At 38.5% G+C, this 16524-nt stretch overlaps 1 protein-coding gene across 1 annotated transcript; it reads right to left on the reverse strand.

Annotated features, from left to right (window-relative positions):
* Positions 1 to 290: 290 nt before the first annotated feature.
* lmln (leishmanolysin-like (metallopeptidase M8 family)) lies at positions 291 to 13563 on the reverse strand. The gene is made up of 16 exons (XM_085249544.1): positions 13138 to 13563; positions 12056 to 12159; positions 11899 to 11929; positions 11000 to 11082; positions 10088 to 10205; positions 9556 to 9734; positions 9263 to 9368; positions 8814 to 8908; positions 8617 to 8734; positions 8202 to 8309; positions 7920 to 8107; positions 7540 to 7672; positions 7178 to 7337; positions 5827 to 5957; positions 4608 to 4818; positions 291 to 4322 (listed from the first exon to the last, which is right to left on the reverse strand). The coding sequence occupies exons 1-16, from the start codon at positions 13273 to 13275 to the stop codon at positions 4222 to 4224; spliced, it is 2004 nt and encodes a 667-aa protein (XP_085105670.1). The 5' UTR covers positions 13276 to 13563; the 3' UTR covers positions 291 to 4221.
* Between the last annotated feature and the right edge of the window lie 2961 nt (positions 13564 to 16524).

A 16524-nucleotide genomic window follows, 5' to 3' on the forward strand; every position in this document is an offset into this window, starting at 1 on the left:
TTCATCACCATGTGAGATAAGCCAGAACAAGTTATACCAAATAGGAAATTTGTTAGTTTTTTTTAAACCTAGTGTTTGATATTCCCACTATAGCCTTAATTCCTTCTCTGTCAAAAATAATTTTCCAGTAATCTACAATCCTGTTTAATTCTGTGGCTGTTAGGTGGAGACACTGGTTGGTTTTACATATCAGTTTCAGTTCCAAACTTTTAGGAGCATTAAACTTTCTGTTGTTTGGTTTAATATAATGAATAAATGTAATTTTATTAAGCATGACAGACACCGACATCTTCAGGGATACAGACAGTTTTTATTCTGAGACAAAAGTCTTGATTTGTCTTACAAAGCAGCCCTTTTCCTAAAAAATAAAATAAATATAACAAAGATCATTTTAGTAACACAAAGTGTCTCACTGAAAAGATCGGCTGTTTTCTCAACAGCCTCATTTCTGCATAAAATTAACTGGAAACAGAAGCATCACATTTCTGCGTGTTTCACCAACACTGACGTGGGATCTGATTTTTTTCTTCCCCCCTCAACTTAGTGCAAGTTCAGTCATCACATTGAACAGTAATTTCAAACAAGTAAAAGTAAATCACAAACTCTTACAGTTCAGTCAGTTTTAGCTGAAATTCACTTTTAACATGATCAAAGTAAACTGAGGTCAGGTCTGCACAGGACTAACACCAACGACACAAACTCTACAGCGCATGACTCGAAACACTTACATCATATAAATCATGTTCCCGGACACATTACTGACAGTGTTATCAATTAAAACATTCTTACACAACACAGACACACATGCATGACCGACCTGGTGGCAAACGTCATTTGTGGGCTTCAGATAATAATAAAACCTCTCCTGGCATCAGCTTTCAAACAGAGACATCCCCGCACATTAAGGCCAGTTCTTTTAGTGCAAACACAGAAATGCAAAGTCAGTCTTAAATGAATGTAATGAGCTCCATTAGTCGAGGAAATGAGCCAGATTATTAACATCAATCACTAAACCAAGTTGTTTAATGTTAGATTATATTTTCTTTGAGTGCTGAATTATTTTCTTTTCATTACGGTCCGAAAATTATTTTGTACCCACGCTACTAACTTAAATTTATGTGCAAGTCACACAGTTTCTTTGCAATTTTAATTTGCATCTCATTTCAAAACATTTTCAGGGCTTTCATGGTCACGTTTCCACTATTGGAGACATTTAGCATGCTCATGTGCTTATTTTGCATCTGTGTGGTGATTTTATAGGTTTTTGTTTTCTATGGAAGGTCATTTTTGTGTCTTTATTGTTCTTCTCTCCTCACTGAACTGGTAGAATTGTGTCTCAACGTACTTTTTAAGGTAATCAAAAATTTGTTAATAATAAGTTTGTTAATAATTTTGTGTCATTTTGAGTTTGTTTTGTGTCTTTGTTTGTTTTTGCATAAATAAGAGCAAAACATTGCAGATTCATTGGAAAAAAGGAGCGAATCATTATTTCAGACATTCATTCTCCACACCACTCTCCACCACAAAAAACAAACAAACAGAAATTTGCACTTTTATCCTAAAGCATTGCCATTGTGGCTTCAGAGGCTGTTCTCAATTGGCTCATGCAAAAGAGTTTAATGAACCACAAATGTAGGAGCCCTTCTCACTCTGGGCCATAAACTGAAAACAATCGCTAATCCAACAAATGTATGAACTGCTGAGAGAAAGAGTGCCCGTCATTACAGAAACAAAGAGCCAAACATAATCTGTATTTAAACAGTAAAAGTGTTTCCATAGCAGGTTTATGATTTTAAGCACCACTGGATTCCTGCCAAATCTTAGTTTAGCTCATTGCATCACCACCTAAGCTAACTGTAAACAGGCCATTTGGTTTGTAATTTTTGGCCAATAATTAACAGAAATAAGCAGTCACGTAATTTTAAGACCAATGGAACGAGGACAAATCCAGTCTTGGTTTTGAACTCAGGAGGAAATTTGAGAGCTTTGTGCTTTTGAAATGTCAGTGGACTCATTTGCGGAAACGTTGCTGGGTTTTGGCCCTGCTGAGGACACAATGAAATGAAACCTATGGGAAACATTTTTTAGATATTACTCCTCAGTAAAGACCTTCCACCAAGCCGCCAGCAGCAGCAGGCTTGGCAATCTGAGTTGTTAAGGTGTTAATCTGTGTTGACTGATTATCCAAAAAAAAAAAAAAAAAAAACAAAAAAAAAAACCACAACAGAAAATTCATTTGCTTTTTACAACAAATAAATTCCTATATATTTGTGAGGTTGGAAAATAATTATAGTAAAGTGAATGTACAGCATCGTCATCAGCAAAACTTCTACTTGCAAAAAGCAAAGGCCTTGAATGCAAACGCTTGAGCTCATCATGTAGAGAGAAACGATCATCAACATTATCAATCTGTACTCCAAAGAAGATCCATACCTACATCTGAACAGCTACATATCTTAAATAAGGATAAAATGACTCTTAGAAGAAAATGAGGTAATGAATTTAAGCTCAAGTGACCTGTCAGGAGGTGGCAGGGGAAGTCCTTCCACCATATTCCTGTCCGGTCTCATATTTATATTTACAGAAAGAGTTTTCAGCATAAAAGATCCTGTAAGCTTAAAAAACTTTGAACAGTTACCTTCTGCTGCCACCAGAGTTCAGCAAACTGCACAGAGCCTCGTGTTGTTTCAGTTAAGAGGAAGAAGTTTGCAGGTAGTTTGCACCATTGTGGTATTGTCGATCGACAGTCAGTTTGTCACAATCTTGAAATTAGTTTGAAGAGATCAGCTAAAAAATACAGACATCCCGCTTCCATCACTACACTGTAAGAAAAAGGAATCTGACGAAGTACGATGATCCCAAAGCTGAAGTAAAGTTGTGAAATTTAGGCAGAAACCAATGTGAATCTATCAGGTTTCCACAGCTCACAGTAAAAAAAAAAAAAAAAAAGAACAAAAAAATTGAAAATAAACAAGTGTCCAGAACTAAAATGTGTTTTTTTAGGGAATAATGATGCTGCAGACACTCTACATGCTGAATTGAATTAACCATTTTCATGCACTTAAGTAACCAAATCACCGCAAGCAACCTGGTTCCAGCAGAAATCAGAAACATATTAAACATATATACAGTAACCTGGTTAAACATTCAATGACGTCCTTAAAAATATCTGTGAATACAATTTCAAGTGTACACAAAACAATATTACACTATTACAACTTTGGATATGTTAGCTGACCATCTGAAAAGCAAGCTGTAGTAACAACTGGTCAATTATTATAAAAGGGCTGACAAATTTCATTTCAAATTACATAAATGATTCATTATAAAATCACTTTAAAATTCTTAATCCTAAAATAACCTTAAATTACTGTTCATTAATCGATTAGCATATGAAACATACTGATCAATGTCTCGTTTTACACTAAACCCTGTGTGTGAAAACATGAGAAATAAGCAGATCTTTGAATACAAGATGCTAAAATTTGCAAATATTTGGCTTTTTGTTCATTATTTTTACATACAAAAACTTATTTCTATCATGCTAGACTTTTGTTTTGAAGAGGTTGTTGTTGTTGATAATAATAATAATAATAATAATAATAACAATATTAACAACAACAATAATAGGTGTATTGTAAGTACATATATGTATCATGGTCTTGATAATAAAAAAGTGGTGTTAGTGCATTCTGAGTATATATAATGTGAGTAATCCCTGCCTCACTGAAAAGGACAAATTACACTGCTTATTTTTCATGTTCCATTGCTCTGCCATAAAAATGGTCCCTGTCGATCCAACTTGCTCTTTTTGCCAATAATTCGCCCACAAATAACAGTATTAGCTGCCATTTAGCTGCTTTCCATGTTGATAACTGACAGAGTTTTGGCTGTGTGTGTCAGTCAGATAAATCCTGTTCAAATGAAAGCTGGCTATAACCTGATTACTTAAGTGCATGTAAATCTGGTGAGGGACAACTGAATGGACCTTCAGCAAAAGGATACCTGACTGTGCTGAGAGATGCATGAGGATGCAGTCACAGAACAAAAGGAGAAAACAGGCTGAGAATGGCAAAGAAAGGAACGCAAGTGCGGAAGGGAAGGAAGGAGGAGGTAATGAGTAAAACAAAGAGGAAAAACATCTGCAGTCCAAGTCCTCAAGTGACTATGGTATAGAGGACTGTTCAGCTACCTTGGTGTGTTTGGTGTGCGTGTGTTTTATCAGCTGCAGTGGCAGAGCAGCAGTCCAGCCACTAGAGGAAACAGGTTGAGCAGCAGGAGCCACAGAGTGGTGGCCAAACCTGGAGAACTGGAGCATGGATCTAAAAGAAAGACAGAAAATAACATCTATCAAATCATGTTTGTTTTACATAACAGAATTATATTCTACACACATTGAGTATTTAATTATACATACATCTTAAGTTTTATCTTTCCCTTTCAGTGCTTTCCTCACAGATTTCTTTACTTTGTTCTCATTTATATCTTTTCCCATTTCTTCACTCATTAAACAACTTCATTCAACCATCAGTTGAAATCTAAAAGGCAGACAGCTTCACCATGGGACAGGAAGAGAAGCATTTAAATCAGCTGGTCCACTGACTGACCAATTGGGTTGCTCCTGGAGGTGTTGATGGGTGGGAGATGGTAGGGTAGGGGGCAGTCATCACAGAAGTCGGTGCAGGCGGGGCAGATGAGGACACCGTTGTAAACCCACTCGTTAACGCGTACGCTGATGCTCAGCAGCTGACCTTTACGGACACAGAGGAAGGAACGATCCTGAACGAACACCATGAGGCCCTGAGCTGAGCACGACACCTGCAGCACAGAGAGGGTGTGACACAGACCCAAAACACACAGCGACATGCACTTTCCTCTCATTTCTCTAAGTTTATTAGGGATTTTTTTTCCCTTTGTATAAAAACCTTTTGAGAGCCCACTAAAGCAGTTAGGGACAACAAAAAGGGATTTAATTTATTTAACCTGAACTATTAATCTGTTTGTCATACATAAATAAAATTAAAATCTACAGATGGGGCAGTGCGATATGACAAAAATCTCATATCCCGATATGAGACATTTATCGTCCTGACAAGGATATAAATCACAAAAATGTAATATTTTCTGTAAATTCTGTGAATCTCTGGCAACTCGACTTGCATGAAGTTTTTCCAGCTGGGCGTCATGTAGCTGGATTCGAGTGTTTTAACCGATGCATGACATAAGACATAAGTTGTAACGGCCACCATTTTCTTTCAAAGTTTGAGTCTAAGGTTTATTTTTTAGCACCTGACGGCTCTTTTTTTTTTTTTTTTTCTCCTTCTCATCCGTAAACTCTCTGCATACTTTTTCCTGTGATTCAGTTTATTTTGAAAAGTCTCAACAGGATCTTGAGCTTTATTGTGAAAGGTGTACATGGAAAACAAACACGCAGAGCCACGGGATGGTTTTACCGTCGTTGTAAATAACAGCACGTAAAAACAGCCCCTTGTCTGTCTGTAGTGTGGTTACATTAAATATAAGAGAAAGAAATTAAGAAATAATTTAAGAATTTAATATAGCCACTACCGTGACCATCAAAACGATGAAAAAAAATATTGCTGTAAACTGTTTATTTAAGACACCACGAAACAAACGATAGTGTAAAATGAAACTATAGATGTTTTTATATCATCATCCGATATATATCGTTATATTGAACAGCCCTATCTACAGATTTCTAGAAGGTAAAAGTCTCAACCTACAGCTGTCACCTTCTCCACTGAGCTGTAAAGGGGATCTTAAAAATTCACAGAAACATAAATAAGTATATGTACATGTCAGCACCTTGTAGCATCCGGAGCCCCAGTCAGGGTACGTCATCTTCCGAGTGCACTGCTCCATCACAAAGGCTGATTTCTGGTACAGACACACAGAGTCTGGTCCATACTGCTCTGCTCCATAATTTCTCCACCAGTCTGAACAAACACAGAAAACCACAGATAGAAAGCTCACATATGTCATAGAAACAGCATCAACAACAGCAGATCAAAACAGATTTTATACAAGGATTCCTCCAAATGTCTTTACTCAGTGGTCCCCAACCCCCGGGCCATGGACCGGTACTGGTCTGTGAGTCGTTTGGTACCGGACCACGAGAGTTGAGGCTCGGGTGTGAAATTTATGGTTTTCGGGGTTTTTATCGTTAATTCTGTTTCCCTGGGTCATTTTCCGTATTATAGTTGTGCATCTTATTTTGAAAGAAATATTTACGCATTACCATAGCGACCAGAGAGCATTAAGTGGCAGAGAGGAGGATGTTACTCTCCATGTTGTTGGCACATTTCAGGAAGACGCTGCTAATAAAGTAACACAATTACACAGTGAGTTGGCGTTTATTATTATATTTACAAAATACCACAGTTTTTGTCTTGGTCGTATCATTTTATTTTGTTGTATTCATCCGTGACACCTTAAAGGCTGTCCATGAAAATATTGTCTGACATTAAACCGGTCCATGGAGCAAAAAAGGGTGGGGACCACCGTCTTTACTGATGAGCTCTCAGTCACACCTATGACAGAATAGGTTTCACGTTCCTGACAGTGAAACTGGGCAGACATGTGTTCTTATGGATTTATGCTAAATGGTGGTGAGCTACTTCTCTGTCAAGCTCTTTTTGATTTTAACAAATTATTTAAAAATTATTGAAAATTATAATAAAAATAAAATTACTTAAAAATGAACACCATGCATCTGTCTGATCTGGCCACTGAAAACAGTGGTCAAAGTTCAAAGTTGAACTTGACTGTGAGTACTCCTTGCTGCACGTGCCGTGTCCTATGTGAAAGGGCCTTAAGGTGTCCAAACCAGGATTAGTTCTAGTCCTAAGGAGCTTTAGGATCATCTTATGCATCTTTATATGAAGTCGCTTTTTGAAATTCAATACTTGAAAGAGTAAAGGTAATTGCTGTAATTAGTCTAGTGAGTGGTTTCTTTGCATATTTTTATTTATTTATTTATTTATTTTTTTTAAATAATCGGGTGTGTGTGTGTGACCTGCGTTTAAGGCACAGAAGAATAAGAAATATATTAGGAAACTATTCTAACCTCCCTCCCTGTACTACAGCTGTTCACAGAGTTTGATTTAAAACAGCACTAGACTAAAGGCAGCAGTAGAAACAGCAGTATAAGCAGTACCTGGCTGGTTCTCAGACACTCTGCAGTAGGAGTTTCTCTGGTATTCTCCACTGAGGTGCCAGCTGAACTCCTGACTAAATGGACAGTAGTCCGCGATCTCCACAGCACCCCCAAAGAACGACAGCTGATCAGCAGCCACGTCAGGGATCCGCTCGAAATACTGACACAGCACATATAGTTACCCACAGCACACTCACTGAACACAGCAGAGCTTACTGTAACATGCACATACAGCACTGTGTGGTAGCTATAAATAACCTTGTCAGGCATTTTATATAAGAAAAAAAAAATAACACATCCACTAGTTTCAGCAGAACAATCACAAACATATCAATATTGGTAGTGGTGGGGGGCTTGCATACCTGGTACTTAAGTGGCAGTTCTTGTGGGTATTTTTGCAAGTTGCACACAGCCACAGCCAGCTGATCCTGTCTGCAGGTGAGCTGCAGAGGAGAGGCTCGCACTGTGTCACAGTACGGAGTTACAGCGTGTCTTCTGCAACAACAAGTACATGATAAATGCTGCTAGTTAGATATGCCATTACTGTGGGTACCTGGTACAGTACAGAATTTATCTGTAACATATACATATGCCCCTTTTTCAGTGTGTTAAACTTGGTCATTTTTTCAACCATTGGTGCCAGCTTCAAACTAAAACCATGAGCTTTGTGATCATGAGGGAAAAAAATAGCAAAAAAAAAAAACTTCAACTCTGTTTGACACAGAGTTTGTGTTTCTGTGACCTCTGTCTCTGCTTGTCCATCCAGAATTTGCAGCTCTTCATGACAAAGTCGCAGCCGAGACCACGGCCCCAGTCCAGCCTCTGAGCCAGGCTGTAGTTGGCGCGGTACCATCCGCTGTCCTCCATGATAGCCAGCGTCAGCCGAGAAAATACTCGGTTCTGAGTGTGGGAGCCCGTCATTGCCTCATTCTGGGATGAATGAGAAAAAAAAAAAAATGGATGAACACAACGGAGAAGCCCAAACTACTGGCTACCAAAAAGCCACGAGAAAACATGTGCTGACCTCTAAGAGTCTCTTTTCCCAATGGTTTAGTTCGGTTCCTGTCCCTCCTTGGTTCTCCAGCTCCATCCCCTCCAGGATGGGGCAATTAAAATGTTTCCTCGCCTCCTCCTGGAAACAGAAAGGAAGACACATACTACTTAGTTATTACTTGACATCAACTATAACACCTAAACTGGCCTCCAATAACAATCTCATAGGTTCAAGTTTGTCCACTCTTTCTAATCAGACCTATATATTACATTCCTTCAACAACTCCTGGTGTGTATAAATCTTTGTAAAACAATTGTTTTTATAAGCACAGTCAAAACTACAGCTAAGAGGTGCAAAATGACAGTACATGATCTTTTTCTAGACTCACATAAACAGAAGAAGAGTTACGAAACTAACCAGTTTTCTTAATATTGAAGCTTCTTACCACAACACGAGGAGTGACAAGGACATGCACTTGGTGTCGGACCATCACGCCTCCTCTGATGTCCCACAGTCTGGTAACTCTTCTGATAACGGCATCGCTCCACTGGTACAGACCCAGACTGATGCACAGGTATAGGATTAGAAGTTAGAGCTTGAACACTAGAAATCATAGATGACCATTACATATAGTGTAATCACCTCTCGTTGAAGGCGGGCAGGCCGCTTGCAAAACGAGGAGTCAGAGGTTTGCCCTCATCATCGTGGTAGAAAGCAAACAGACCGGCTGAAAACCCCTAGAGGACGTAAGGAGAAACTCCAGTCAGTGACAGATTTCACACATGCACAAATTACTCAACAAGAGTCTATTTAGCACCAAATTACAAGAATATTTATAGCAGCACATCTTCTGGGCAAAATCTTGCATTTTTTATTAATATGCTCACGAGGTAAAAATAAACCCACATCAATTTTTAGCTTTTAAGTTCAGCTTTGGCAAACTGTTGTTGGTCAACAGTAAAGCATCTCCAAATGTATTCAAATGTTAAAAATCTGCCTACGAAAATATGGTTCAAAAATGTCTTTTGAGCAATCTGTGTGAACCTAATTCACCCACGGGAAGCTCAACAGCAGTGACAAGTGGTACTGACCAGAGCGTGGATGATTTCATGTTTGACTGTGGACAGCATCCCTTCAAACTCCTGAGGTTGAGAGGAGATCATAGCAGGGCACAGGTTGGCGTAGCCTGCTATAGGTCTAAAAGGAAAAACACCCTGACAAACATTAGTTTATACTGTGATATTCTGACAGTTTGATTTATTTCTGTTACCAAGATGACAGTTCATTGCTTATTAAGCAAAAAAATGAGACTTTATTTAAAGACTGGATTGTATTTTTAGTTTATTTTTTAAATTAACACTAAGTAAGGTTTTTATCCTCCCACCTATCCAGCTCCGCCTCCAGCTGGCAGTAAGCAGCATAGGCCACTATGTTCTCCTGCCCACAGCGTTCTGTGGTGACACCGCTGACGTACAGCACAAAATCGGACCCTTCGACTCCAGGCCCATCTGGGGGCCCTGTAGGGCCACATGACTTCCCAGACTCACTGCACACCTTGCATTGCTAGAAGAGAAACACGACATTGGAGTGAGCAGAGAGCACACTGAACCAGTGAGGATGGACAACAGTGTTCACATCTTAGCATAAAAACACTGTCGGTTAAAAGTTGGTCAGAATTTTTTTTAAATCATGGGGAAAATGGTCAACAGCACTGTCTGGTTATGTGTTATCTGTAGAATTCAACTACAGCAGTAACATTATATACATTTTGGTCAATGCATGCTTGGTCAATATTTTAATGTTAATTAGCAATGAATTAACACTTCATATGTTCCAAATAAAAACAGAAAACAGCTGCTAACAAGGCTAGAGTCCTTGTCGTGTGTGATCAGTAATCTATCTATGCACGCTCTGACCTGCAGGTGGTGCTGTGGTACAATGACGGGCCCACATCGCGTAAGGTTTGCACAGGCGTCCTGGCAGTAGCGATGAGGGTCATCTCTCTTCCTCATGTACTGGTTGGTTGCACATTGTCTGAGATAACAGAAACAGTTAATTAAATATAACCACAGATGTGGTTCCCAGAAATCCAAGAGAAACAAACATTTAAACAACTTTCTGGCAATTAAATAGTATAACATAAACACACAGCACTTGATTAAATTACTCATCTGGATTTTATTAAGGGGGTGCTTTGATTTATAGGAGTGCTTACACTGGAGCTAATTGACACCTGCTAGGCCTCAGTCAACTGGTCTTGGTGTGTTTGGTGACTCTTCTTCAAATCATCACACAAATAACACGACTTAATCCATGAAACAGCCCAATTAAAGAGGTTTGTGCTACAGTTTTTGGTGAGTGACACTGTAGTATTTATTAATCTGTCACTTACCACCAGTTGTCAGCTATCTGTGTTTGCCCATTGCACCCGCACAACTTGTGGATGCAGGTTTCTGACCAAGTGTTTGTTAGCTGACTGCTTAGCACTTTGCACTCTGATCCAAATTTGATCACAGAGCCAAAGAATCTACATGGCAAGCAACAAAATGCTAACGTTGTGTCTTCAAAAGGCAGAATCCCAAAACCACTGGGTGATGTCATTGTAGTTTCATTCTTTCTTTAAAAAATAAAATAAAATACATATGCACACACTTTGATATTAATGCTTTTACTTAAATAAAATACCTTTAAACCTCTTATGACAGTATGTGGAACATATTTAAAAATCTAAATTACTCTAGACTATTGTTTTATACTTTCTTTTAGATTACTGAACTGAAAATTTGTGCACATGTGTAGCTAAAATAGTGACGGCAGGGACTACATACCTGCTGAGCAGTACAGGCCCCACTCTGCGCCTGACACTGAAAGCCCTCTGCAGGTAAGCGATGGCCTGAGGAAAGAGCTTATCCTAGAGAGGGACACATGGAGTAACACATTTTCAATCTGTTACACCTCTGATCACAGCCAACAATGCTGCAAAGCCCAATCCGACATCACTTCAACTACTGCTAATGTTTTTCACGAGTGCTGCACTTCACAAATCACAAATCACTTTTTATTGTCACATCACATGTGCAGGCACACTGGCACAGCACATGCGAGTGAAATTCTTGTGTGCGAGCCCCACAAGCAACAGAGATGTGCAAACACAACAACACAAACGAGCAAAATACAAGAATGGCCAACCTGAAACTAATAAATATATGTACAATATATAATAGTGTATGCATTTCTGGATGTGTATACTAAATATTTTCCTACGTGTGTGTGTGTGTGTGTGTGTGTACACATTTTTACAAATTAAATAGTAAAAAAATAAAATAAAATAATAATAATAATAATAAAATATATAAAATATACAGAGTTGAATATGTGCAAAACAAGTGGCATTTATATACAGTGTGGAGTGCATAATGTTGAACTTGAACCTCACAGCTGAGAACCAAAACAAACAGCAGAAGGCACGGCTGAATGTTAAAACCACTGATGATGTCCTCATGTTGCAGTTCTTGTGGATACTGGACTTTGAATGTAAGATTTAACAGAAAACCCTATTTACTGCTTAAAAATCAAAATCGGGAAAACCACAACAAGTTGACTCTTAATTTCCACTTTTATTTATACCAATTTCTCTGTGGTTGAGATGTGTTATTTTACAAGGTTATAGTTAGACTTTAACTATTACAAAACATTTATTGTATAAAGTGCTCAGGTGTGTCCTCACCTTCACAAGTCTCCTTTTGTCTGCAGTAAGTCTGTGGATGGAGAGCATACTTGTTACACACACAAACCTGGCATATGGATGCTAGAAAAATGGTGACAGTTGCTCTGTTTGGCTTTTTGTTTTGTTTTTTAATCCTTTGAGTTGCTGTAGCACTTACTGGTCAACACTGCTGTCATAGATGATCTTTATTTTCAGCTGAAGGTCTTCTGGAGAGCTTCTCTTAGTCAAACGCTCAGGCTTCAAGTAAACATGGTGGACAATCTGAAACAGGATAGCAGAAAATGAGAATTGCAATTTATAAGAGGAGAACTAAATCAACCAATACTACTAACAATAGATGTGTTTAGTGTTTTACAAAACTATTATTGGTATAGTATTGGAACATATGCCAACTATCAAGAGTAGAAATTGCAGTACAAAAATGTGTTTATGATAACTGAGAAACTGAAATGCTCAAAACACAGTTCAACTTCCTCTCAATCAGAAGCAAGTATTATATTTGATGCTGGTGATCAGAGCCTTTAAGGATTCTGGAAATACCTTCAGAATAGGTAAAGCGCTCCACCTTACAAACGACGTCCAATAAGCTTTTCTGTTTATTTTTTTAATGGCTAAAAACTGAGAGTCACAAACTCGCCTTTTAGTTAGTTATTAAAAACCTAATCTGTCCATTTCACTGTGAATGGGTTTTGTGTACATTTAGTTAAAAATACCTGTCTTCTGTGAATACAATGTTTGGGGTACAGAGTGCAGCTGTATTTTGAATTAATAAATTAAGAAATAATTAATCTAGCCAGATGTCATTTTGGCTGTTTAAAGGGGAAAAGGCTGAAGCTGAACAGCTGAAACTGATTTATAGACAGTGGCATGTGATCTGAAAGCTGCTTTCATAGTCTAAATGTGCATGACAGAAGCTGTACAGTGAACACAGTACAAGCTTTGTATACCACAGTGGCATCACTGTTAGCCTGTAAGCTTGCTATCAAACTGCACATCAAGTCTTAGTGAGGAACCAACTGAACAACACGCTTTCGTTGTATTTATCACAAAAACACGTCCTTCACATCGTGCTGGGGATTGTCAACTATTCATTTTCCACGTACCGAGGCGATAAAGTCTTATTACACTGTATAATATTTAATACCATCTTAAATAGCCGACGCAGCTAACGTGCTAGCTTAGCCTCTGCTGTTACAGATCTAGCTTAGCTAAGCTGTGGCAGAGACAGCCGAGGCTCACCTCGTTGGGAGAAGGGACTCGGTGTTTGCAGGAACCGTGACAGCTCACTAGCACGGCCAGAAGGGAGAAGAAAAGGGCTGGGCTGAGGAGGAGCCAGGACACGGACGGCTTGCCATCCCGGCTTAACCTCAGCTCCATCCTCCAACCTGCCCGACAAAAGGGGCTTGGCAGCCCGAAGTCAACAGAATCTTCGCCGGTGTCGGTCCGGTCCCTTCTACTTTCGTTTCGTTCATCGCTTGCGCGGTGAATCAAAACATGTTAACATCCCGCAAAAAATAAATGAATAAATGAAAAACAAGCGAACAAATTCAAATAAGTTATACCCGAAGTGAAAAGAGCAGTAAAAGCAGTAACGCCGGCCGGTGAGGGGATAAATATACGCCTGACAGCTGCGGCGGTCCTGGTTTGTAGCTTATGTCAGCTGAGGGTGCACTCCGAAGATCGTCTGTTGTCAAGATGATTCACTCCCCCAAATGAAGGAAGACAGCGCTCCAAAGATCATATTTTAGTAGGATGAGGTATATTCAACAGATATGGTACATCTTTTTCCTCTCTCAAAGGGGCAAAGGAAATAAATAACAACGTTTTATCTTTTTTTTAGTGCGGAGTTTAGAAAGGCATTTGCTTTAAAAGCTTGTATAATATTTTTTTATTATATACAATATTTTTCATAAGTTTAATTATTTATAGCAGCGATACAGATTCACAAATCCATAAAAAGTTAGAATCCGTCTAAAAAATGTACTTGAGACATAATTTTACGGAGCCCCGCAAGGGACATGGGAGAAAAAAAAATTAAGAAAAACTTTTGGGTATTATTCTTGTGAATTGTGAAGACATCATGCTTAACCAAAAATTTGAAGAAAATGGGTTAGGTTCATTATGGTTCCCTTCACTTCAAAGTTAATGCCTGCCTCTTTTCTTAAGGCAGGTCTGTAAAGCTTTTCACTTTTTCCACCATGTGATGCTGTGTTCCCACGCTCTGTGGCACCAAAACATCAAACACATGAGGTAAATGTGATTACATCTGAATGCCCATCATGGCTTACACTTAGACCATCTCTGATCGCTGTAGCTAATGAGAATCCACCCTGTGTCTGTTTGATTGTATTAGCTCTTGTTTCACTCTGTTAGGAAGGTGGAAAACTCCAGTGTTACATGGTAATGACTTAAAATTTTCATTTTAACGGAACATTTTAAGTCAAATTGTAGCACCAAAAACATGCATATTTGGTGCGTTTTTTTATGTTAAGTGATCATTTCTTTCATTGTAATAGGTATTTATTTCTCATGTGTTATGGTTATTGTATTTTTCAGGCTTTAATGAAAAATTCTGTTTTGCTTAGCCGGCTCCAAAACCATCTCAGTGCCCAGCCCAACCCATAAAATGCTGCTGTAAAGTTTTTGTGGTTTTCAGCTTCCCTTTCATTTGTTTCTTCTGTGATGTTGGAGATTTGCATTTTCATTATGGTTAAAAAAGAAAAAATAAGAAAACATAAATCTACAGAAGCACCGGCTTCAAAAGGATTGCTTGGTAAGGATATGATGATATACACACTGTATATTTTCAATATTTTCTGACATTTTATATTTTATACGTTTGTTGATCAATGTCTGTGTTAGTTTATCCCTAACAATCCTGCGACACTTACTCTCCCTTTCCTTTGTGAAAGCAATCTAACCTATTCGATCTTTGTCTCTTGTCTCCCACAACAAACAGAATCAACAGATTTTTATTCTTTTATAAACAAACTAGGATGAAATAGCGTATGAAGTGTTCATTCCTAAATTTGAACAAACATTTATCTATTTTTAAAAAAAGGTTCAGAAATGATCAGAAAGTGGAAGAACTTACTTCTGAATCATCACATTAAATTTTTGTTTTTTAGCCAGTAGTAAAATGGATTTCATCTTTACATTCACAGGTACACAACAACTTCTGCTGGCTAATGGGCATATTTTTTTTCAGTGTAAACAAATGTAGGCTAAAACAGAACATAGATAATTCAAACAAATAATCATTTTTATTATATATGGTGCATTATCTTTAGGTGGAATATCTTTTGTCAGATAGAAACAAGCTAGAAACATTGTTACTTAGCTTTGTATCCACCATAAAAATGGTTTTAAAAGTTTTAAAACTTTATTTTTTATAATGAACAATACTATATTGTTTTTCAACATATAGGTTTTTAGACACTAGATTGTCATTCAGGAGCTCAGCTGCCATCCATCCCTCCTGAGGAGCCAGTGCACAGCTGGCTACTAAAGAGCAGCTCAGTCAGTGTGTGGACCCCTCTTAGTGAGCATTAGTGGTGTATTCAGCTTGTCTTAATGAAACTTTGTTTTCTTTGAGCTTCTAATGAGTAGCTGGTATCCACTGGTAGCAGAAGTGAACCTTTAATTTGGTTAACCATCTCCTTTATCTTTCCTTGGTGTGTTTTAGTTTGTGGATGTCGTTTGTTTAGTTGAAATAGCGGTGTTGCCGACTTTTTGAGTTGACTCCTTTATTAATTTAAACTTAGTTTTTCACAATTTGTTCTGCTTGGCTTTTTCTTTTCCCTGTTATACCATTGTTATTCCACGTCCCGTAGCCTTACTCTCGGGTATATAACATGCTCATTAAGGCAAATGTCTGATCTAATCTAAATCTAATCAGCCAATCACACGGCAGGAACTCAATGCCTTCAAGTATACAGACAAGCATCAGAATGTGATTTTAGGTGACTTTGAATGTGGCATGCTTGGTGGTGCCAGACAGGCTGGTCTGAGTAATTCATAAACTGGTGATCTACTGGGATATTCCCACAGAGCCTCTCCAGGGCTCACAGAGAATGGTCTGAAAAATAAAAAATATCCAGTGTGAGGCAGTTCTTTAAGCCAAAAAGCCCGAGGTCAGAGGAGAAAGGCAAACCACTTCAAACTGATAGAAAGTTAACAGTAACTCAAGCAACCGCTTGTTACATCCAAGGTATGCAGAAGAGCATCTCTGAAAGCACAAGCAGATGGGTTCTAACAGCAAAAGACCACACCAGGTGCCACTCCTGTCAGCAAAGGACAGAAAACTGGGACTGCAATTTGCACAGGCTCACCAAAGTCAAGCACCAGATTGGAAAGAAGTTCCCTGGTCTGAGTCTCAATTTCTGCTGTGAAATTTGGTGTAATTAATGCAAATGCATGGCTCCATCCTCCCTTGTATCAACGGTTTAGGCTTCTGCTGGTGGTGTAATGGTGTGTAGGTTATTTTTAAGCTGTCATGTCAACATGGACCAAAATCTCAGAGAAATGTTTCCAGCACCTCGGAGAATCTTATTTTAAATCCATATGAGGCCACTCAAACAGCAAAAAAGGGGTTCAAACCAGTGATAGCAAGATGTATAGAATTGA

Source organism: Mchenga conophoros, linkage group LG16, assembly GCF_057382185.1.
Source record: "Mchenga conophoros isolate Kocher_MC1m ecotype Shallow Benthic linkage group LG16, M_conophoros_male_GT1.1, whole genome shotgun sequence".
NCBI lineage: Eukaryota > Metazoa > Chordata > Actinopteri > Cichliformes > Cichlidae > Mchenga > Mchenga conophoros.

Bases quoted from the DNA above. Each gene is read 5' to 3' on its own strand.
- lmln (XM_085249544.1), bottom strand. From the start codon at position 13,275: ATGGAGCTGAGGTTAAGCCGGGATGGCAAGCCGTCCGTGTCCTGGCTC. The intron at 11,930-12,055 runs GTAAGTGCTACA...CTCCATCCACAG, and splicing joins TATGACAGCAGTGTTGACCA to ACTTACTGCAGACAAAAGGA. The intron at 4,323-4,607 runs GTCAGTCAGTGG...TCTTTCTTTTAG, and splicing joins CTCCAGGAGCAACCCAATTG to ATCCATGCTCCAGTTCTCCA.